General features: G+C 45.3%; 1 protein-coding gene across 2 annotated transcripts in view; it reads left to right on the top strand.

Moving 5' to 3' along the window:
• The window catches only part of PRKDC (protein kinase, DNA-activated, catalytic subunit), a 683,602-nt gene that overhangs the window by 395,301 nt on the left and 263,784 nt on the right, over positions 1-24,517 (top strand). For both annotated transcript variants that reach the window (XM_029591248.1, XM_029591249.1), the window contains exons 47-49: positions 8,780-8,917; positions 15,958-16,077; positions 22,313-22,456. In XM_029591248.1, the coding sequence (XP_029447108.1) occupies positions 8,780-8,917; positions 15,958-16,077; positions 22,313-22,456 (402 nt within the window). The remainder of the gene's footprint in view (positions 1-8,779; positions 8,918-15,957; positions 16,078-22,312; positions 22,457-24,517) is intronic.

Below are 24,517 nucleotides of genomic sequence, written 5' to 3'. Positions count from 1 at the left end.
CAGAGCACAATCTTTCTTGGGTGGAGGCAGTAGCGGTTGCCCTCATGGACATTTGCAAGGTGGCAGTTTAGTCGTCTGCCTTCTTTTTAGAAGAATTAGATGTTCTGATGAAAGAGGATGCAGCTTTTGGAGTTCTCAGGGCGGCCCTTGCTTCCTCCCTCTCTAATTAGTTGGGCTTTGATACTTCCTACTGGTATGGATTGACCTAAACTGTTGTAGCAGGATGAAATGGAAGGAGAAATTTTTATCTGTTAAGTTACTTTCCATGAGTTTGGCTACACCAGTCCAGGACCCACCCAGGAAGTTGGGCTTTTAGCAATCTTATGCTTGCTGAGTTTCTGTCTTGTTTATACATTGCCAAAGACAAGCTTGTGTCAGGGACAGATTTAGGATTTTGCTGTCCCTAGACACTTTTGGTACTTTCACCCCTCTTCCTCCTGAAAGGGTTTGTTACAGGGTGCAGAGAGCTGTTCTCTGCTGAATGAATTGACTGGAAGGCAGTAAATCTTAGCCACCTTACTGCCTCCAAAGGTTTGCCACCCTAGGTATGGATTAATGGATGCCTATTGATAAATACAGGGCTGCCTGTATTTATCCAGGAATGGTCCTCTTTCCTGTCCTTCCTTATGTGCTTTTTTCATTTTCATTTTTAAGGACAGGAGTTTGCTCAAGGTAAAAGGCTCTCCCTTAAGATGTTGGAAGTTTGCTTGGGTTGCTATGATTTGCCTTTTTGGAGTGCTTTGTCAAGTGGCTACTGGATTTGTCTGGGCTGCACCACCTATAAGTAGTGGTGATGATGTCACAGAAGAACTGTGTGCTCTGCTTCTATCTGCTGGTAGGGGGACAAAAACCACTGGTATGGATTGACCTGGACTGGTGTAGCATGACTCATGGAAAGTAAATTAACAGATTACAATTTCTTCTTGAATAAAACTTAACGCTTGATGACATGCAGATATACCTTTTCTCTTCCTCTTTGTCCTTTATTTCTGCAGCTTATATATCTTGCCTCACATTTCTTGCCCCCTGAATGTGTTCTCATTTCATCTCTGAACCCTGCAAAATCTGAGTTTGTTTTTTCTTGGCAAGTTGTTATCCATTTTCCAGTCCCTTTTTGGTTTCTTCTGCATAAATGCTACTCTTGTATTATTCTCAACTCTTACAGGAACCTCTGACCTGCCTTACCCTTTTTTTCCCCCCTCACATATCTAAACACTGTTCCTACCTTTTCTCCAGCCAAAGCAGTCCAGACAAGTGGGTTTATGCTTCCAAGTCAGCAGATTGAGACAGAGAACAACAGGTTTGCCGTCATTGCCCTATGTAAAGTCCCAATCTGACATTGGCCGCTGGTATTCTTTGTCTCCAGCAAATGGTAGGATAACATTCCTCTTTTATAGTCTAATCTGGTGCTAGACTAGATAAAGTGGAAAAGGAAGGACTAGCTCCTGGAATGATGGGCCTTTAGCCTGGTTTCCCTCCTGATTGAGTGGAATTCTAGGAGAAGGACTTCCAAGAGGGACACAGGATTTACTCCCTGGCTTGAAAGTGCAATGAGGTTTGGGGCCTAGAGGAAGAGATCTCCTACTACACTGCCACCTCTCAGAGGTCTCCTAAGGAGCATTGAGATGATTTTGAGAAGATTTTAGATGTAGGTGAGATTTCTTCCAGGGAAGAGGAATCCTGTGATTCTGCTTTTTTGGAGGGAAGAACTCAGCTCACTGTTACTAGGACATTTCAGAGAAACAGGGTAATGAGGGAAAGATAAAACCCAATTTCCATCTTATGGCTCATTTCCAGTTGTCTTCCATGATTGTTTCCCTGCTTTCTGTTCCATGTTTGCAACTTAAGTTCCATTGAAAACCAAAGGAAAGGGAAGTCTCAGCTCCTAGTTTCCTGTGATAGTTCTGGAATAGATTCTACATAAAAGTTAAAGAATCTTGAGCATATTTGCATACATTTAAATCATTTTGTTTATTTTTATTATAAAAAAATCTATATTTAACAAAGCAGATTTCCAGCCTTTTTTTTTTTTTTAATTTCTTTTGGGATTTTTATAGGTGGGACATCTCAGATAGTGTGGAGGAGATCTCAGGGATGGGGATACTGAGCGAGAAAGGGAGGAATGGGCATGTGAAGAGGAAGAAAGAATCCAGAGCTATGGAGAGGGGGAGGATTGGGAATGGGAGAGGGGTGCCTTCTTTTCCATCCCAATTGCCTGTATAGATGTGTATGTTTCTCACAGGACAAGCAGGATGGTTGTCCTCACAAATGGGTGACATCGAGGATGGAGCCCACCACGGAAAACTTCTGTCAAAGTTTAAACAGAACTTTGACTGGCCCCTACTGGGCATGCCCAGCAAGGCACTGACCCTGCAGCCAGCAGGGGTCTCCCTTCAGTCTTCTTTTTTCCGCGCAGCAGTTGCCACGCGGTGAAAGGAGCTCTCTAACCACGTTCCTGACAGGAATTTGGAAGTTAATTTCCTAAGAAAATTTGCCCCTCAGGGGTCTCCCTTCGACAAATTTTTAGTCATCTTACGGAACCCGGTAAGTTTTTTGCCTTTTTCCATCGACTACCGTCGAATTTGGCCCTTGAGGCCTGTTGGCACTTACCGATCCCCAGCCTAAATTTGGGCTTCAGGCCATGGCAACGGGGTTCCGCCGTTGTCCGGATTGTACCCGGACTATGTCCATCACAGACCCCCACAGGGTTTGTGTGATGTGTTTGGGTAGTGAGCATGATGTCCTGACTTGCACCAAATGTGCCTTAATGACACCCAAGGGTCGCAAAGCCAGGATGGAGAAGATGGGGGCTCCTCTTCCATGCACCCACCCCAACGCCATCGATAGCATCAATGTCATCGGAACCGGCACCGTCGAAGTTGTACCATCATCGTCAACCCTCCGGTGACCGCCCGCCATCGATCGCTTCTCGGCCGTCGACTCCCGTCCCTTCCCCGGATGGGCGAGGGGATCGGAAGGAAAAGCACCGCTATCGACGGCACAAATCTCGGCCTGTCGAGGATCCACAGCCATCGACCTCTGCTCAAGCCGAGCCACCGACAAAGAAGCCACGAACAGACCGGACACCCTCCACGTCTCGTTCGCAGGCATCGAGGAAACCCTCACCCTCCCGGGGTGCGGGGGCCGTGATCCCACCGGTTACGGTGGTCCCTCCGGCCCTGCCTCAGCCTCCCTCTCCCGTCGAGCCGGGTATGGTTACCCCTGGTCTCCGGGCAGAACTGGACCGGCTGGTCCAGGAGGCCATCGAGAAAGCGATGAAGAAATTGCAACCTCCATCGGCACCGTCTCCGGCACCGGTTCCAGTGCCGCCCCCGGCACCGACACCGGCACCGGCTTCGCCACCGAGGAGGGAACCGACCACCGAGCCGTTTATACAAGCGCTAGCACCGCTACTGAGCCGCATGGAGGCGCTCATGACGGCCCTTCCATCGGTGATTCCAGTGCCATCGACAACACCACCGTCTCCGACTGGATTTTCATCGGCAGGAGAAACACCGTTCCGGATTCCCCCTTCCGGGGTGGTTCCATCGGTGCCTTCTGGTATATCTCCACCGATATATCCTTCGGTTCCATCCATTCCACGCCAGGCACAGATTCCATCGACAGCACCGAAGCCATCGATGCCATTTCTGGTTCCACCTACGGCACCGATTCCACCTCGGTTTCCATCGATGCCTTTAGAGCCTCAGCCAGGTCCATCAGGGTTACAAACCCCACTTGATCCCTACGATACCTGGGGTGATGATGATGATACATCTTCTGACACGGATTTACCTTCGCCTCCATCTCCTACAGAGAGTAGAAAAAGATCTCCTCCTGAGGATCTATCTTTCATTAACTTTGTGAAAGAGATGTCAGAAGTTGTACCTTTTCAACTACAATCTGAAGCTGATGACAGACACCAGATGATGGAACTCCTTCAATTTCTGGATGCTCCAAAAATCATCGCTTCCATCCCTATACACCAGGTGTTTTTGGATCTGCTCAAGAAAAACTGGGAATCTCCTTCATCAGTGTCCCCAGTTAACAAAAAAGCTGACTCCACCTACCTTGTCCAGTCAGCACCAGGTTTCCAAAAACCTCAACTGGATCATCGCTCTGTTGTGGTTGAGTCCGCGCAGAAGAAGGCCAAGCGTCTTAAGCCACACTCTTCTACTCCACCTACCAGGGACAACAAGTTCCTAGATAGTGTTGGACGGAAAGTCTATCATGGAGCTATGTTGATTTCACGCATAGCTTCATATCAACTTTATATGACTCAGTACAACAGAGCCATCCTTAAGCAGATGCAAGACTATGCTGACACGTTACCAGACCAATACCAACCGCAGCTTCAAGCCCTTCTTCACAAGGGATTTGAGGCAGGGAAGCACGAGATTCGGACTGCCTACGACATATTCGATGCTTCCACAAAAGTTTCAGCCACAGCCATCTCAGCCAGACGTTGGGCTTGGTTAAAATCATCCAACCTTCGCCCAGAGGTTCAGGATCGTCTTGCTGATTTACCCTGCTTAGGCGATAATTTGTTTGGAGAGCAAATTCAGCAGATTGTGGCGGAGTTGAAAGACCACCATGAGACGTTGAAACAACTCTCATCTGTCCCACCTGAGCTGACCTCCAAGCAACCGCAAAAGAAAGACTCTAAGAAGTCATTCTTTCGACCACGCCGTTATTACCCTCCATCGGCCAGGCCTCGTCCAGCTCGATCCTCTACTAGGCCTCAGCCGCGTCAGCCTAGGAAACAAAGGCCTACTGTAGCCCCTCCTCCTGGGCCTGCGGCTGGCCTTTGACTCCCCTGTAGGGAACACATGCCAAACCCCTCTTCCGGACATCCCTGTAGGAGGTCGACTGTACCATTTTCTACAACCTTGGTTGCAGATCACCTCAGATCAGTGGGTGCTAACAATTATCGCACAGGGTTACCACCTCAACTTCATAACTCTTCCGGCAGACTCCCCGCCTCTTCAAGCGTGGAGTCTATCCACCCATTTGGCTCAATTACAACAGGAAGTATCCCTTCTTCTGCAATCAAATGCTATAGAACCCGTTCCTCCCTCTCAACGAGGCAAGGGATTCTATTCCAGATACTTCCTAATACCAAAGAAATCAGGGGGACTACGTCCCATTTTGGACCTTCGAGCCCTCAACAAATACCTTCAAAAAGAGAAGTTCAAAATGGTAACCCTAGGTGCGCTGCTCCCTCTGCTTCAAAGAGGGGATTGGCTGTGCTCTCTCGACCTCAAGGACGCTTATACCCATATTGCGATCACACAATCCCATCGCAAATATCTGCGGTTTCTAGTAGGCCACGAACATTATCAATACCGTGTCCTCCCTTTCGGTCTAGCTTCTGCCCCACGAGTCTTTACCAAATGTCTCGTAGTGGTAGCAGCATTCCTCAGGAAGGAAGGTGTCCACGTCTACCCATACCTGGACGATTGGCTAATCAGGGCCTCCACCCAACAGATAGCTCAATCCTCCCTAAAATTGACAATTCAAACACTCCTTTCCTTAGGGTTTCTCGTCAATTACGAGAAATCTTGCTTAGTCCCGTCTCAAACCTTATCCTTCATTGGGGCAGACTTGGACACCTTACAGGCAAAGACTTACCTTCCTCTTCAGAGGGTCCACACCCTAATGTCCCTGGCTCGCCAGCTCCAGTCTCAGAACACTGCCACGGCTCGCCAGTTCCTCATTCTCCTAGGGCACATGGCATCCTCGGTTCAAGTCACTCCCATGACCCGACTAGCCATGAGAGTAACACAATGGACTCTACGACACCAATGGATTCAAGCTTTTCAGCCTCTGTCCTCCATAGTCACAGTCACACAAGTGCTGCGCCTATCCTTAACCTGGTGGACGACTCAGGTCAACCTCCTTCAGGGCTTACCCTTTCTTCCACCGGATCCGCAAGTAATCCTAACCACCGACGCTTCTCACATCGGTTGGGGAGCCCATGTGGACGACTTTCAAACCCAAGGGTTATGGTCCAAAGAGGAAGCCGAACACCAGATAAATTTCCTGGAACTTCGAGCAATCCGCTATGCGCTCCGCACTTTCAAAGATCATCTCTTTCATCAGATAATCTTAATCCAGACGGACAACCAAGTGGCCATGTGGTACATAAACAAGCAGGGAGGCACAGGCTCCTTCCTTCTGTGTCAGGAAGCTGCGCAGATCTGGGCGGAAGCCCTCTCCCACTCCATGTACCTCAGGGCCACTTACCTGCCGGGAGTAGACAATGTATTGGCAGACCAGCTGAGCCGTGTCTTCCAACCACACGAGTGGTCACTCGATCCTCTGGTAGCGACCTCTCTGTTTCACAAGTGGGGTTCTCCCCGCATAGACGTCTTTGCGTCCCCTCAGAACCACAAAGTGGACGATTACTGCTCTCTCATTCGGAGCCAGCACTCTCGGCCGAGGGATGCATTCTCCCTCAAGTGGACAACCGGTCTGCTCTATGCATTCCCTCCACTTCCTCTTGTGTCAAAGACTCTCGTGAAGCTACGCCAGGACGGGGGAACCATGATCCTGATAGCACCTTACTGGCCACGCCAAGTATGGTTTCCAATACTCCAGGATCTCTCCATCCGCAGGCACATTCCTCTGGGAAAGGACCCGCATCTGCTCACTCAAAACGACGGATGCCTCCTCCATCCCAACCTCCAAGCCTTGTCCCTGACGGCATGGATGTTGAAAGGTTAGTCCTTCAGCCTTTCAACCTTTCAGATTCCGTTTCTCGGGTCCTGATAGCTTCACGAAAGCCTTCCACAAGAAAGTCTTACTCATACAAATGGAAAAGGTACACATCATGGTGCACTTCTCAGTCCCTTGATCCCCTTTCCTGTCCAATCTCCAAATTCTTGGACTATTTATGGCATCTCTCTGAATCAGGTCTTAAAACCTCTTCTATCAGAATGCATGTCAGTGTGGGAGCCGCCTTCCATAAAGGTGTACAGGGTGTCCCTATTTCAGTACAACCCCTAGTAACACGTTTTCTTAAAGGCTTGCTCCATCTGAAGCCACCCTTACGTCCTCCGGCCCCATCTTGGGACCTTAACCTGGTTCTTGGTCGTCTAATGAAACCTCCTTTCGAACCTCTGCACTCCTGTGAGTTAAAGTATCTCACATGGAAAGTGTTATTCCTTTTGGCTATCACTTCAGCTCGCAGGGTTAGTGAATTGCAGGCCCTAGTTACCTATCCGCCTTACACTAAGCTCCTGCAGGACCGGGCGGTACTCCGCACTCACCCTAAATTTTTACCTAAGGTAGTTTCTGAGTTTCATATTAATCAATCCATCATACTACCTATCTTTTTTCCCAGGCCCCACTCCAACTCCGGGGAACAGACTCTGCATACCCTAGACTGCAAACGAGCTCTAGCTTTTTATCTAGACCGTACAGTTGCTCACAGGAAGAGCACTCAATTATTTGTCTCTTTTCATCCTAACAAGTTAGGACATCCTGTGGGTAAGCAGGCTCTTTCCTCCTGGTTGGCGGACTGCATTTCTTTTTGCTATCAGCAAGCTGGCATTCCCTTTCAAGACCGTGTAAAAGCACACTCTGTGAGGGCCATGGCGACGTCAGTGGCACACCTTCGATCGGTGCCGCTTCCTGACATCTGCAGGGCTGCAACCTGGAGTTCTCTCCATACCTTTGCAGCCCACTATTGTTTGGACAAAGCTGGAAGACAGGACTCCATCTTCGGCCAATCTGTCTTGCGTAACCTTTTTCCAACGTGACGTACCAACACCCTTCCACCTTCCCGGTAGGGTGCGGATGCCCTTTACCAAATTCCACCCAAGTTGTAGGGCCTGTTGCACGTCATTGGGTGCATTTGGTGCAAGTCAGGACATCCTCAGCTCGGTACTCACCCATTTGTGAGGACAACCATCCTGCTTGTCCTGTGAGAAAGCAAATGTTGCTTACCTGATGTAACAGGTGTTCTCACAGGACAGCAGGATGTTAGTCCTCACGAAACCCGCCCGCCACCCCGCGGTGTTGGGTTTGTTTTGTTTTCCTTTTTAGGCACTGCCTGTAGCTTTGAAAATCAGACTGAAGGGAGACCCCTGCTGGCTGCAGGGTCAGTGCCTTGCTGGGCATGCCCAGTAGGGGCCAGTCAAAGTTCTGTTTAAACTTTGACAGAAGTTTTCCGTGGTGGGCTCCATCCTCGATGTCACCCATTTGTGAGGACTAACATCCTGCTGTCCTGTGAGAACACCTGTTACATCAGGTAAGCAACATTTGCTATACACACATTTATATCCATGTCTTTGTTCTCACAGACAGCAATACTACCCACTCTCATCCCATCTCCCTAATCCTCATTTTATATTTTCCCAAAGCCTCTTTCGCACATACCTCTAGCCCTCAACTCTTTTCACACATACTTATTATTCCCTTCCTATGCTGGGCCATTTACTGTTGGGCCATTTACTGTTTTCAATTGTGCTGCACCACAGGTGTCCCACGCCATTCAAAGTCACAGTTGAGCACCAGGCAGCAGAGGAGGAGGAGGATCTGGCCTAATGCACTGCTGCTCAGTACCTCCTTTTGTCCACCTTGTCAGTTTTGGGAGAGGGAGTTACAAATCCAAACACTATTTACTGAACCTGGCTCTGTCTTTGGCCTCCCATGGCAATTCTGCAGGACTGGCTAGTCTTGTGTGCAAGTCACATGACCCAGATGTGCGACTCCATTGAGCTGCAGACAGCGGATGAACATCAGGTACAGAATTTCAACTTCTCTGTTTCCATAGGAGCGTACTGAATCCACTGGTCAAGATGATATTCTGGAGTTCGAGATGGATGAGCTCAATCAGCATGAGTGTATGGCAGCTATGACTGGCCTGATTAAGCACATGCAGAAAACTCAGATCACACCCAAAATAGAAGAGGTGAGTTTCTATTCAGAACTGTATCAGTCATTAATTCTTTGCCTTCAGTGGTCAATGTATTGTGTATTATGTGAAAAGTATAGTACAGGATAAATCACTCCCCCTGTTATATGTAAACCAGCATGATGTGATTTTTAATCACGAATGCCGGTATAGAAAAACTTTAAATAAATAAAATAAATAAATAAATGGAAAAAAAGTCCTATGTATGTTTCTAGATGTATCTAGCTCCTCGGTCTTCCCCAAAAATAAAATTGCACTGCAATTTTTTTTTTCACGGTATACCATTTTAATTAATTTACTGTTGTATTTTGTTTCTTATGTGTCTTATTGAATGTTTGGCTAAACTCCCTCCCTTCCCCCAAATAGATGAAATAATTTTGAGACAGATGTGAAACAGGATGCAAGTTTATGATATATTTTAATTACATTTTGTTAGCTAATAGTTCTTGATTATGATTATTGGAGTTTAAGGGGGCAATTTTCAAATAGCTCACATAGTAGCAAACTACATGGGCACTTTCAAAGCATATAGTTAATGCAACTTTTCAAAGAGAAACTACTTGTGTTGATCCTTTTTGAGAATGCAAAGTACACATGCATCCATGTTCTCTCCATCTGCTATTTGTGTGGCCAAAATAGTGCATGTAAACCTCCTCTCCTCCCCCCCCTCGTCTAAAAATACATGAGTTGTGGAAGCCCAGGCATACTTTTGAAGAAGACAATTTTCAGTTGTGCCCTTTTACCCCCCAGGTAAACCTGTTTATCTAAATGGCAGAATATTGCCTTAAAAAAAGTTATTGCATCAATTTGATTTGAATAGCTGAATGATCTGCAGTCAATTATATTTGTGGTGGGACCATCCCCCCTGGTAGTTGAGGCATTTGAGTAGAGGGTCGGAGACCTTTAGATGCTCACTCTCTTGGTGGCCGGCCAGGGTTGATACCGGGGAGCCTGGTTCACTCACCCTGATAGGGATCTCTTTGAGCCTGCAGCCTGTTCTCCTGGTAAAGTTTAAAAAAAAAAAGGTCAGGAAGAAAAAGAACAGGTAGGCAGTTCGGTGGCTGGGGTTTTGTTTCTGCCTGTTTGGAGGCTCTCTCTTTCTTTGTCTCCGGCCCCCTGGCGTCTTTCTCTCGCTGGTTTCGCTGCCCCCCCTGCTGATTTCACCTCCACCCAACGCCCCCAATGCCATGTGGTTTGGTCTGCTCCCCTTTTGGGGATGTGTGCGCAAGGCTTTCGTGCAGTAGAGTCTGTCCCAGGCATGTCGGGAAGCACTCCGGGGGGGAGACAATCTTTGCACCAGGAGCCTGGGAGGCTCTCCTCGGCACGGCAGCCCCTGAAGGACCTGTGGTTCCAGGTGCCTCCCTGGTGTGGAGGGCAAGTCGGGAAGCCCTCCGGGGGGGGGGGGGGGGCAAACAATCATCGTGCAGGAGCCTGGGAGGTTCTCCTCTGTGCAGCAGCCCCCGGTGGGCCTGTTCCCATTTAGCACAGGAATGGAGGCCATTTTGGCTGCCTTTGCTTCTCCTGCACGGACCGTGGGGGGGGGGGGGGGAAGTTTCCCTCCTCCCTTATCTCTGCAGGCTGGTGCCTCTAAAGGGGGTTGAATCGAGGAGGATCAGGATGTATTTTTTCGATGGGCATCCCGGGGAGGCTTTAGATTCGTCGTCCTCCTCCTCCTCCTCCTCTGTTTCTATTCTCCTGCTGCAAAAGGCCTTTATGGCCCAAGATCTACTAAGAAACATGGGGAAAACGGGGCTCCCAGGTGGTTAAGAAGCCCAAAGCCTCTGAGAAGGTGGGGAAATTGGCTGCCAAGAAACGTAGGGCCTCGGAGCAGGAGCTGGCCATGAGGTTGAAAGGTCTCCAGTGGACCTCGGTAGCCCAGCCTGCAGTGGATTCTTCTTCTGTCCTCTTCTGCAGCTTCAGCCCAGGGTGACCCGCTTTCCAAGGATCCTCAAGGAGTGGACCCATATGCAGACCAGGAACCAGAGCAGGCATTGGCGGAGATGCTGAAGGAGATGTCCCTAGAGTGCTCTTCAAGGAATTGGCCCCCTATCCTTGCAGTTTTGGAGGAACTGGGTATAGAGGCTCCTCGGGGGGCCCTCAGTTGGGGTCTGTAGCTCCATGGGGAGTGGATATTCCAGACAAGGTGCTCAAGGTCGTCGGGGATGGACAAGTTATACCATCTCCCGGAAGAGGCGCTTGACTTTCTCAGAGTCCCTAAGCTGGATGCTGCGGTCTTAGCAGTTACTAGGAAGACTATTATCCCAGTGTCTGGCACTGCAGTGCTAAAGGACCTTTTGGATAGGAAGCTTGAATGCTATCTCAAGAAGAAATTTAAAGTTTCTGCTCTGGGAGCTAGTGCGGCTATGTGTAGCAGCTTTCTGTTAAGAGCGGGTCTTCGCTGGGTGCATCTACTCCAAGCACCTCTGGTGATGCAGACAGCATTTTCCCTGTCTGTGCAGTACTCAGCCATGCCAGGGTACTGCCATCATTGTGTCAAGGTATCAACCTTCTCATCAGTTCTGCACCACAAAGTGCTGGGGAGCACTGGCGAGGAAGGAGGTCATCATACATACACTCTGATTGCTTTTTGGCAATGCCCAGCCAACAACTCTAACAGGTGGTGCTCAGTCCTTGCTGTGCCATGGGATTCTACCCACAAGCACGGCAAGTAGATTCGTAGGTGGGCCGCTGTCAATAGGTCGGATACTATTGTTTTAAGTACTAGTAAGCGTACTTCTACAGTAGAGGGCTCTATTCTTCCAGTTGCCCTCTACTGTATGGGTATATATGTGTGTTTCCCTCACTGCAACCACAGGACTGACCTATGTTCCTGGTCAAACCCTTAGGGAAGTAGTCACAGGAGGGGTAGTGTTTGGGAGTAGTCTTCCTCAGAAAAGGAATATGTCTTTCGACCTTTCCCATATCACAAATCATTTTTGTGGGGAAGCCCCTGGATCTCCATCCCTTGCAGGTTTATCACCGAACTGGAGCCTCGATTCTTTGAATCTGTGCATCTCCTTATAGGCCAGGACAGGGGACAGCAGCAGCGGTCATTGGGCTGTTTATTTTGCTGGGGCCCTCCGTTGCTCACCGTAGTGGGCTTCCCCATTTAAGGGTGGCTGCCAGTGGCAGATTGCTCGTTTCTGAATCTCAGCGATTGTAACTCAACTCTCAACTGGAGAGTTGAAAGGTTTTTTGGGATTGGAGGCCTCTATTCCTGTTGCTTTAACTGGGTTCCCCTCTGGACACCTGGTTGTCCACCCCTACAAAGGGTGTCCCTAATTCTCCGTTTCCCAGAGAAGGGATGTCATTGCTTCTGACTGGTGGTTGCTCTCTGTTCCTTATGGGATCTGAGAGCTGGTCAAGTGGTAGATTCTCCTTAGCTCGTCTTAAGGCACACAGCAGGTCTATTTCACGAGGGAGCCATTCCAGAGTAACTCCCCAATAAAGATTAGGGGGTTTCTCCCAACCAGGCATCACCTTTGATGCCTGCTGAGCTCACTGGACGTTTTTTTAACAAGGACCACTAATGCCAGTCACTCTCTCCTGCAGGACCCTACCTTACAGACTAACTTTTAAAGCCCGGCACGCACCAAAATGGGGGGATACGCACGTGGTCGGGCTAAGAGCATTTTCAAAGCGGCCTGGCCACATGTGTATCTCCTGGTAAGCTTGGAAGTGCTGTGCCTTTGAAAAGGAGTGGAGGCAGGCTCTGGGTAGGTGCTAGCTGGGACAGCGTGCGCCGGCAGCCGGCCGGCACACAGAACTTACTCCTGCTCCATGGACTGGGTAAGTTCAGAAACAAAAAAAAAATTAGTTTAGTTAGGGTGGGTTTAAGAGTCAGGAAGGAGGATAGGTAGAGGGATAGGGAACTGGGGATGGCCTGATCGTGTGGCCGGGCGTTTTTTTAAATAAAATACCCCCCACCCCCTGCACACACAGGTCGGTGCATGTGCCTACGGGTATTGTATTTTATAACATGCGTGCGGTGCTGCATGCATATTATAAAATTGGCACGTCCATGTGCTCGCGCCTGGAACTGCGCACACATGGATGCCCACATGGGCCTTTAAAAATGTACCCCTAAGTGAGGAAGGTTCTTGTCCATTTAATTGGCAAGTATGCCTTTCAACCTATCACCATATCCAGGGCTGGGGGATGAAGGACTCCGAAACAGAGGTGCTGTTCTTTGGTTGCAGTGGCTTGCAAACTATACTTCCCCATTTTAGGGGTAAATCTGTCTGCGGACAGGGAAGTCAGCATTCATGCAACTATTGTTCCATTTACTGGACCGCATGCTTCCTTGGGGAAAGTATATGTAATCATGGCTGAGGTATTAATACCTAAGTCAGGTTTGTGTCAGCTTCTTCAGAGATCACAATAACTCTGCCCTGGTACCCTTAGGATTTCCAGGCCAGTGAAGAAATCCTGTTCGACAGGACCCCGGCTTCCTGTCTCTTGGTGAAGTGTTTCTGGGGTTCTTCTCTGGGGGATTAGCTCTCAATTTCAGCTGTATCTCAGTGGGTAACTCCTTACTGGAATCAACAGTGAGTTATTCGCTTGAAGTTGTTATACAACTCAACTTGTGTTCTTTGCTCCTACCGACTTTGTTGGAATGTCGAGGGATGGGCATTCGAGGTATATCTTAGTGTATTCTTGCAAGAAAAGATATACCACTTTTTCCCCTATATTTTCACCAGGTTCTGGCCATTACTGCCTTTAGCTTTTCTTACTTCACTAGGTTGTTGAAAGTGCCTTCCTGCTCACTTCAACTATCTCTTAGACATGATGGATAGCCCTGTCTTTGACAGGGTACAGTGTAGGTGAGTATCAGGCCTAACTTATCTCCCTACTTCGGGGGGTTTGAGCCAGCGACCCAATTCAGGAATTGCCTTTCATCCCCTGAAACCCTTGATGCTGTCCCGTAGGGTCACAGACCCTGCCACTGTTGCTGATTATTCTTCTAGGATTTGCTTGGGTTTTTCTGCCCATTGTGCCTATCAGCCAAACATGGGCACATTTCTGCAGATGCATTTTGTCCCTCGGATGCCAGTGGACCGCAGTTTGTTTCTGGGGGGCTCTTGGGACCTCAGTTGGCTTTTTGGTTATCTTGTGACACCGAAGGAAGCTATGCGGGCTTTGTCTAGTAGTCGTCCTCTTGTTTACATCTCTAGTCTTTTTCCTGTATCCAGGAGTTTCTAGATCCAAAACTCTGTTTGTAATGTTTTTCGTGATGCGGAGTATGTTTATTACTGGCACTCACATCACTCCTCTGCCTTAGGCGTCCCCTGCTATGCAGGGGGATTTTGTCTGTCGTTTCCATGGTTGTTTCTTTGTTTTCTTTCTTTCTTTTCTTGCCTAGACCCCTTTGTGGGTCAGCTGCCTCACAGGCAAAAGGGAGAGAGGCGGTGCTTTCAGCACAGTGCAGTTTCCCACTGTCCTGCTCAGACAGCCTATTGGTTTGGGAATCACCCTTGTGTGAGACTTGGATTTTCAGAAGGTGTTTGACAAAGTTCCTCATGAGAGGCATCTAGGAAAAGTAGGTGGCCATGTTCTTTCATGGATTACAAACTGGCTAAAAGACAGGAAACAGAGAGTAGGATTAAATGGACAATTTTCTCAGTGGAAGGGAGTGGGCAGTGGAGTGCCTCAGAGATTGTATTGGGACCCTTACTTTTCAATATATTTATAAATGATCTGGAAAGAAATACGACGAGTGAGGTAATCAAATTTGCAGATGATACAAAATTGTTCAGAGTAGTTAAATCACAAGCAGACTGTGATAAATTGCAGGAAGACCTTGTGAGACTGGAAAATTGGGCATCCAAATGGCAGGTGAAATTTAATGTGGATAAGTGCAAGGTGATGCATATAGGGAAAAATAACCCATGCTATAGTTACACAATGTTAGGTTCCATATTAGGTGCTACCACCCAAGAAAGAGATCTAGGCGTCATAGTGGATAACACACAGAATGTTGGGAATTATTAGGAAGGGAATGGTGAATAAAACGGAAAATGTCATAATGCCTCTGTATCGCTCCATGGTGAGACCGCACCTTGAATACTGTGTACAGTTCTGGTCGCTGCATCTCAAAAAAGATATAATTGCGATGGAGAAGGTACAGAGAAGGGCGACCAAAATGATAAGGGAAATGGAACAGCTCCCCTATGAGAAAAGACTAAAGAGGTTAGGACTTTTCAGCTTGGAGAAGAGATGGCTGAGGGGGGATATGATGGAGGTGTTTAAAATCATGAGAGGTCTAGAACAGGTAGATGTGAATCGGTTATTTACTCTTTCAGATAATAGAAAGACTAGGGGGCACTCCATGAAGTTAGCATGTGGCACATTTAAAACTAATCGGAAAAAGTTCTTTTTCACTCAACGCACAATTAAACTCTGGAATTTGTTGCCAGAGGATGCGGTTAGTGCAGTTAGTATAGCTGTGTTAAAAAAGGATTGGATAAGTTCTTGGAGGAGAAGTCCATTACCTGCTATTAATTAAGTTGACTTAGAAAATAGCCACTGCTATTACTAGCCAACAGTAACATGGGATAGACTTAGTTTTTGGGTACTTGCCAGGTTCTTATGGCCTGGATTGGCCACTTTTGGAAACAGGATGCTGGGTTTGATGGATCCTTGGTCTGACCCATTATGGCATGTTCTTTTGTTCGTAATCTGTAAGGAGAGAGTGGGAAAGACTGGACTAAGCAAAAAAAGATAAAATTACACCTGTATTTGAAGTCACCCATTCTTTCTCTAATGCCTAAAACCATGCCAACCTCAAGAGAGTGGAAATTGTTACGACGGACAGTTAAGGCAATGAGATTCTGCCCCTCCCCCCACCCATATTTGGCACTGAGTAAAAGTCAGGAATTTGTATATGGATTATGTTGCTGCTACCCATGATCTTGCATTCTAATCTGTTATGACATGCGCTGCTTCAATATTACAGAACAGCTCATATCACATACTGCTTTGTGGTGGTAAATACGGTAAATTTTTATTTCAGTCATTGTGTGGCATTTTATTTTCAGGGAACAGTTCCACAAGACCTCCCTCCATGGATGAAGTTTCTGCATGGAAAGCTGGGGAATACATCAACACCTTTGAACATTCGTCTTTTCATAGCAAAACTTATTGTTAATACCGAAGAAGTGAGTGAGAGGCAATTTTTTTAAAATAACTTCCATGAAATGTGTAATTTTTCTCTAATCTTTATCTTTGTTAAATACTGTACAGCATACTTTGAGTTCTTTGGAGCATTGCATTTATACTGCCCTAGCCACCAACTCAAATAAGAATCAGTCAAGCTGAAAATGTTTTGTCAGTAAAAATGGGGTAATGGGTTTTTAATAGCTTTTTCCGGTCACATCCTTGACGGAGAGAAAGATTTAGTAGTTTGTTTCTTCCAAGAAAGCTTGAGACTGCTCTGTATATTTGCTGTAGGATAATCTCACAAGACCTCAAACATTTCACTCATGTAGAACTGCTCTTTTCTAGCAGGTGATAATTCTTAACTTTAGTGCAAGGAATAATTTGTGCAGTAAGAAGATTGGTCTCCCAGTAAATTCCAATGCATAAGCCTTTTAGGGACTCTGTTTCTATACCTTCAATTCTCTGTAGATGAGCAAGATGAATCGGCCACACAAGTCAGTGATGACGTTGTTGGTCATTGAGGAGCATTTCTTCAAAAGATGTGTGTCTGTGTAAAAAGAAATTAATAATAATAAAAATCTAGAAAGGTTATCTAGACATGTATGGGACTTGCCACCTCATGAGGTTACCTCAGTTCTTTTTTTTTTGTGTATGAACCTCACTGAACGTATTACTTTATTTTCTTGTAAGCAGAAATATGTCATGATTTTGGCCCTTTGGTCAGCTTCTCACGCCCTTGTACTCCTTTAGAGAGTGTGTTAGGCAATTTAAGTGCTTTCTGTTCTTGGCAACAGGTGCTGGCCTCTTGGGGGGAGGGGGGTTCATTCCTGGTGAGACCTGTTCAGCTGTCTTGGTCAATTTTCTACAAGCTTGGCACCAGCATGTATGTATGTCTGTATTTGTCAATTTTATTTCACAAAGCTCAGGGCACATTTATTTATTTTTATTTATTTATTTATTTAAGGTTTTTATATACCGGCAATCATGAAAACATATCTTGCTGGTTTACATAAAACAGGAGTGCAGTATATACATCAAACTGGAACTGTGGTGACAGAAGGTGCAGTTACATTTAACAGGGATAGCAGAACTGGGAGAAGGAGGAAGAGAGAGGATAGAATAGTAACGGTTAAACAATATACAAATTAAATGCTATATACAAAAGGCATGGTTGAGGGCTGATTGTTTTGAGTAGGAGACAGTGAAGTCATTAGATTGTGTCCGGGAAAGCTTGCTTGAACAACCATGTCTTAAGTCTTTTTCTAAAAGTTAGGAGGCAGGGCTCCTGTCTGAGATCTGTAGGAATGGAGTTCCATAGGAGAGGACCAGCTGTGGAGGTGGCACGATCTCTTAGGGTGACGTGTTTGGTAGTTTTCGCGGGGGTACTTGGAGGGAGCCTCTATAAGCATCTCTGGTGGGTCTTGACGAGTTGTAAATTTGGAGAGGGATTTGCAGATCAAGGGTGGTGAGTTGATGTATGGATTTGTAAATGACAGATATGGCTTTGTACATGATTCGGAAGTGTACTGGTAGCCAATGAAGCTCTTTCAGGATGGGAGATATGTGGTCTCTTTTCCTAGCGCCTTTCAGTAGTCGGGCTGCTGAATTTTGTACCATTTGAAGCGGTTTGTAGAAGGATGAAGGAAGACCTAGCAATAGAGAATTGCAATAGTCTAGTTTCGAAAAAATGACTGCTTGGATGATCGTTCTGAAATCTTGAGCATGGAAACGGGGTCTTATCCTTTTTAGTACCTGAAGTTTGTAGAAGCAGTCTTTGGTTGTTTTGTTGATGTGCGCCTTGAAGTTCAGCCTATTGTCTATTATCACTCCTAAGTCTCTAACTTGTGTGGTAGGTAGGTTGGTTGGAAGGGTATTGTTAGAGGTGCTGTTCTCAGGAGAGATGAGTAGGATTTCTGTCTTGGAGGAATTTAAAACGAGGTTTAGGCTGTTGAGTAGGTGTTTGATTTTTTGCTGGCATGATTCCCAGTAGTTAAGAGTTTTAGAGTATGAGTCTTTGATGGGGATGATGATTTGAATATCATCTGCGTATAGAAAATACTTTAGCTTGAGGTTGGAGAGAAGTTGGCAAAGTGGAAGAAGGTAAATATTGAATAGCGTCGGGGATAATGATGAACCTTGTGGGACTCCTATGGTAGAGTCAAATCTTGAAGATTCCTTGTTTTGGAGTTTAACCTTGTAACCTCTATTGGTGAGAGAGGTTTTGAACCATGATAGGACGGTGCCGCTGATTCCTATGGACGACAGCTGGTTAAGGAGGATGGCGTGGTTGACCGTGTCGAATGCTGCGGATAGGTCTAACAAGATCAGTAGGAATGAATTACCTTTGTCGAGACCCAATATGATATAGTCTGTCAAAGAGGTAAGGAGGGATTCTGTACCTCGATTTTTTTGGAAACAGTGTTGTGGAGCGCAGAGAAGTTTGTTGTCTTCAATGAAGTCTGAAAGTTGAGAGTTCACTAGTTTTTCCATGATCTTGGCGATGAAAGGGAGGTTAGCTATGGGACGGAAGTTGTTGGGATCCTTCGGGTCAAGGTTAGGTTTCTTTAGGAGAGGTGTGATTGAGGCCACTTTGAGATCTTCTGGGAATGTCCCTTGGGATAGAGAGCAGTTGATGATGTCTGTCAATGGTGTGGCTAAGGTGTCTGGGATAGATAGAAGCAATTTGGTGGGGATGTGGTCTGCAGGATGAGAAGTAGGTTTCATTCTTCTCAGGATGGTTTGTATCTCAGAGGAGGAGACTGGATCAAAGGTGTTTAGGCTGATGTTATTGTAGGTAGGGTGCTGATATGTCGGAATGTCGGCGGTATTGGAAGGCAGTTGGGTTAGGAGATTGGTAATTTTGTTTTGAAAAAACAGTGCGAGTTCTTCAGCTTTGGATTGTGCTAGGTTACTGGGGATTTCTTGGGGTATGGTTTGAGTGAGGCTGGAGACATAAGCGAAGAGGGCTTTGGCACATAACAATACCATTACAATAACAATATAAATATAGTACGTATAAATTATATTAATGTAGAAGGAAACACCATCTCTGTATAGCTTTTGGTTTTTTCAATTAGGCAGGGCTTGCTTCAGTTGAAATGGCCCAATAAACCATCAGCAGTGTCATGTGACCTCAAAATAGCACTCACCCAGCTAATGAAAAGCCTCTTGTGAGTTCGAGTGAGTACCTGGCCGGAATGGCGATATTTTTGGTGACAGTCACTTCAGTTCACAGAGTAATTGAACTCCAGGCCCTAGTAACTTATTTACCTTGTACCAAATTGTATCAGTATAGGGTTATGCAGAACATATATCTCATGTGCCTGCCGAAGGTGGTGTTAGATTTTGGCCTTAGCTGGTGTTTTGAAAGTTTTTTTCACTTTCTAAAGAATGGATTCTTTGATTTTGTGTATTGTATTTTTCATTTTTTGGACAGTGTACTTAGTAGATTGTTGCCTTAACCACTCAAGTGTCCTAACATTTTTCCCTATATCTCATGTTCATTAAGGTCAACAAGTCGTGAATCATCTGGGTTGTTGCCTTCCACGTGGAGCAGACCAAATCTCATAGAAGATCATCCCACCTTTTTTTTTCCTTTAGATTCCAGTAATACTGGGCTTGCTGTAACCAAATGTATCATTTGGATAGCAAATTGACTCTACCTTTTATTATGCCCAAGCAAGTCTGACTTTAGAAGTGCATGTCAAGTCTTACAGTGTCGGAACCAATGCTGCATTGGTAACCCATCTAAAATGGGCTTCTGTTGAGGAGAGTTGTTAGGCTGCAGCATGGATTTCTGCCCACACATTTATTTCCCATAGTTATTTAGACACTGATTCCTCATGTGGAACCAGGTTTGGTCAGTCTTTTGTTCAAGATCTCTTTGAAGGGGTAGAATCCAACTGCATCCCTTCTAGGGTCTATGCTATTATTTTTGGTTATTTTCTATTTAGATTTTTTAAAAAGTAAAAAATGAAACTATTTTAACCATAAAATCTTGTTCCTTGCCTGTTGGTAATTTGTTTCCATTTTCCCTTTGTCTTGCAAATCTTAAGGATTCTCGCTTGTATGGTTGATTAACCTACAGAGAAAACAAAGTTCTTACCTATAATAGGTGTTCTCCATGGACAAGCAGGGTAATCGGCCACACATTCCCTCTTGCCTCCGTTTTATGGAACTGGTTTTAGTGGGAAATCCTGCAATTGTCAAGAAAAGCATTACAGGCTTTTCTAAGCTTAAGAAGAAATGCTAAGCATTGGTGTCATCAGAAGATATCACCCACTAGTCTGATTGTTTATCTGCTGTCTACAGAGAACAGCTTTGTTATAAGGAGTTTAATTTTAATGTTGGACATAGAAACATGATGACAGAAAAAAATTGTATGGCCCATCTAGTCTGCCTATCCGCCCAACTAATTGAGCTTTACAATTCCCAGCTCTCCTGCAGAGATCCCTGATCCAAACAAGTTATTAGTTGACCACTAGTACCCAGACACAGATGAGAGAGTTTTGTTTGTACTGACTAGTTAACATAATGCAGTGTAAAATCAATACTTAATGAGCTGTGTATTGATTTCAACTTAATTATCAATTGGCATCCTTATTCTCTTGGTTGACTCAGTGCAGTTCTGTACAGGTGTTGAATGTGGTCTAAAATTTTGATGACCTTTTATGTGACTTAAAAAGTTAATGGCCTATTTATGGGGAAAACAATTCAAATAAGTAATTATTTAAAAAATGAATGGTAGGTGTTACATGAAAGAGAGTTTTTGCCAGAAACCACTCGCCATAGGTCTATATGAGGGTGGGAGGATGTTAATCAAAGAAGTCTTTCTCTCCTTCCCCCTTTGTGTATCTCTTCTCCTTTTTCTAATCCCTTTTCTCTCCTCTTGTTGCTTTATCACAGCACATTTCTTCCCATAACTGTAGCTCATTACTCCTTTTAATCTAGGTTTTTTGTTCACTGCAATTTCCTTCTCCCCTTCCTGACCTGATTGGCATAACTACTTTACTGCCCCCAAGCCTCATTGATTTGCATCTAGTGGTAGAAGGGAAAACTGAGTGAGATTTGGGGGGATTTTCAGGCAGTTGTCCAGGCCATGATATTGCCCACATTGGACTATTGCAATTTTCTGTTAGTAGCTTTTAAGCATGCCAAGTTCTTCAGAATTCAGCTGCTTGTGTGATAACTGGCATCAATAAAAAATCCCATATTTCAGTTTTAAGACACCTTCACTGGTTACTAGTTGACTTTAGGATTAAAGTGAAACTTGCTTTACTTATCTCCAAACTGTTGAGTATGGACTCCTTGCCCTGGATGAATGCTGCATATTTACCATTCTCCTTGAACAATGTGTTCATTCCAAAGAGAACTGGTAAGCTTCAGTGCGAGCAGTTTGTCTTGCTGAGCCTGTGAAAAGGGCATTTTCTGTTGCGGGACCTAATCTTTAAAACTGTCTGTCTGAGACTTTATGGATAATATCATGTACAAAATCTTTTAAGAAAAAGCTAAAACATTTTTATTCCAGCAGTCATTCCCTGAGTGGTGATGGGTGCCTTTTTTGGACTGGATGTGAATTTTTGTTTTAAACTGTGAATGTTATTTTGTAAGCCACCTCAAGCTGGGTGAAAGGTAGCATACAAATACTGAAAATACATTTATTCATTCTTCCTATGATGCACTAGCAGGGCCCTCATGGGTTGTCATAATTTTTATTTATTTATTTATTTGCTTTTTTTCTATAATTGAAGATTGGAGTGAAATAGTGCTGGCTAAGTGAGGCCTGTAGGCTTGTAAATAGTGGTGGCCCAGTCAAAATGGTGGTGACCTTGATTTGTCTGTATGAAAGTTTGCGCAAGTAATTCTCTGATCACATTCTGGGCAGATATATCTCTTTCCAAAGTTGTTCAAGAGCAGTATTACCTGCAAACCTAGTTGCTGCTCTGTGGGCAGGGACTTAGGATGCTGGGGAGGGCAGTGTCCACAGTCCTTGAGTAAGATGGGAAGTCCTGCCATTGTAGAATAGTGACACCTACTGATCAGGACTTGGGTGATCACACACCAGATTCTGGTGTGCCTGGTGGTCTGTGGCTTATTGTCTAGGACAGTTGTTGAGATGGCTGTTCTGTATGGGATGGGGAAAAATAATTGAAAAAAGGGGAGGAATTCCTGGTAGTTGTAAATTAAAACTTAAGGCACCTTAGATGTTACAGGATATTACATTTCTTTTTCCAGGTTTTCCGACCTTATGCAAAGCAGTGGCTTGGTCCCTTATTACAGCTGCTTGTTTCTGGAAATAATGGAGGAGAAGGAATTCACTATATGGTGGTGGAGATATTAGTTACAGTTCTTTCCTGGTCAAATATTGCTACTCCAAAAGTAAGTAATGGATATTTTGTCGATGAAAAATTGTGTAATTATTTTTGTATAGTATAATGTTTATTTATTTTTCATTCTTTCAGTATTTTCAAATTAGAATCAATACACAAAACCTGGTGACATTGTGGGCATGCTGCTCAACTACTTTGTTGTTCTTTTTCCTCTCACATACAGAACAGAAGTTTTGGAGTATATTTAGGCAGCTTCCATGGCATTCCACTGGATATGCACATATAGCTTAGCTAATACTTCTCAGTAATCACATTCACATGTTTGAGCCATTTTAAAAGAGCAGCATTCCCTCAATTCTGAAGCAGCATCGAGGAGGACTTATGATCCTTATAAGGCAGAGCCATAAATGCAAAAGCAATTAATTCCTTAGTGGTAGGAATATCAGGGCTACTTGTTTATATACCTCTGAAAATGGAATTCTTTGTGGCCAAAGTTTCTGAATTGCCATAGTTGGGCATTTTGGAAATAGAAGATGCACTGGTTACAAATAATCAGTCCGTAATGTTACACTCCATGGCTCACAGGATGCCCCTACGAGCTGCCTCACTTACTGGGCCCCCCCAGCTCCTCTTCAGGGCAGAACACCACCAATGCATTCAGCCATGTCTCCATCAGCACCCACCATAGGCATGTGCACATACCTATGCGCGCACAATAAAGGCGCCTTAGGAAATGAGGAGTCTCAGCGGCTGACAATATCAACCCTGTATACTTAAGGCTATCTGACCATACACTCCTTGCCTCAGCAACAGGACTGAAGTTCTTCAGTGCATGCTGCATTGTCCTTGGCCTGTTCCAGTATTCATGTTCCAGTTCTTGTGTTCCTGTGTCGTTGCCTTGTCCAGCCCTTGTTTCTCACTCTGCCTTGCCCAGGTCGTTGTCTTGTCCTGGTCCTTGTCTTCGTCTTGTTCTCTTTAGCTTGTCATCTCGGATTCTGACCTCTGCTTGGACTTTGACCCTTCTGGATTGCCGCCTGAACCCAACCCCTGCATTAGACCTGACCTTGCCTTGTCTACTGTCTGCCTTGACTTCTGGCTTGTCTTCCTGTATCCACTGTCTGCTGCCAGCACTGACTTTCGCCTGGCTTTGGACTCCACTCCTTGGATTGCCCTAGGGACCCACCTAAATCCTGCAGGCCACCAGAACCCAAGGGCTTAACCTGCGGGGAAGGTAGTTGATATGGGCAAACCTCCAGTCAGTCCCTCCTCAGGGTTCATTTGCCAGCTGTTGGTATGGGCGCCTACCACATCAAAGCTCCAAGGGTCCACCATTACTGAGGGCCTTATAATAATAAGAAAAAGTTAGCTAACAATGAATTTTGTTTCAACATCTGTATTAATAAAGTTTTGCTATGTTGATTTCTAATGTGGAAATCTTAGAATGGTCCCTTGGCAATTGTGGACTGTATCTACGATGGACCTGTGTGCTCAGTGCCTCCACAACCAATGTGGAGTTCTAATATTGTGGCATCTAATCAAGATTCTATTTGCACACTCTGGTGCCCTCATCTCTGTATCCTGTAATGGGAAGGAAGTCTTATTTGTTATGCTATGAGGGAATTGTGGGTTTTTACTGAGAACATAGTCATTTGCCAACACCATAATAATTCCACAGTATATGAGTTATTGTTAATTTATTAACTACTACATATGGAACCAGTAGGAAAAAGATACACGTTTATGATCTTACTCCATGCATTTTAGATGTTACAAGTATGCATGACCCGAATGACCAAGCTACACCCAGACAAGCAAACGTCTTATAGTTATATGGGAAAATAGTGTTGGTCTGGCTTCAGATAGAGGGAGACGGAACCAACCACGACTCTCTCCAATCTCTTCTAGTAAAGTTGGTTCATTGTCTTATATAAATGAGCATTGCCTGTTCCTAGCCCAATGATTTGCTTTCTCTATGGCATTCTCTGTGCAGTCCAGTGTGTGTCCATTCCAAGTTATGTATCCATTTCCCATCTGTTGACTAGCTCACATTATCTTGTAAGCTTCTTTTCTGTGTTCATGAAATGGCTGTCACTTCCTGTATTTTACATAC

This window comes from Rhinatrema bivittatum, chromosome 2, assembly GCF_901001135.1.
Source record: "Rhinatrema bivittatum chromosome 2, aRhiBiv1.1, whole genome shotgun sequence".
NCBI lineage: Eukaryota > Metazoa > Chordata > Amphibia > Gymnophiona > Rhinatrematidae > Rhinatrema > Rhinatrema bivittatum.
The sequence above is the reverse complement of the archived record's forward strand: the minus strand, read 5'-3'. Positions and strand labels throughout refer to the sequence as shown.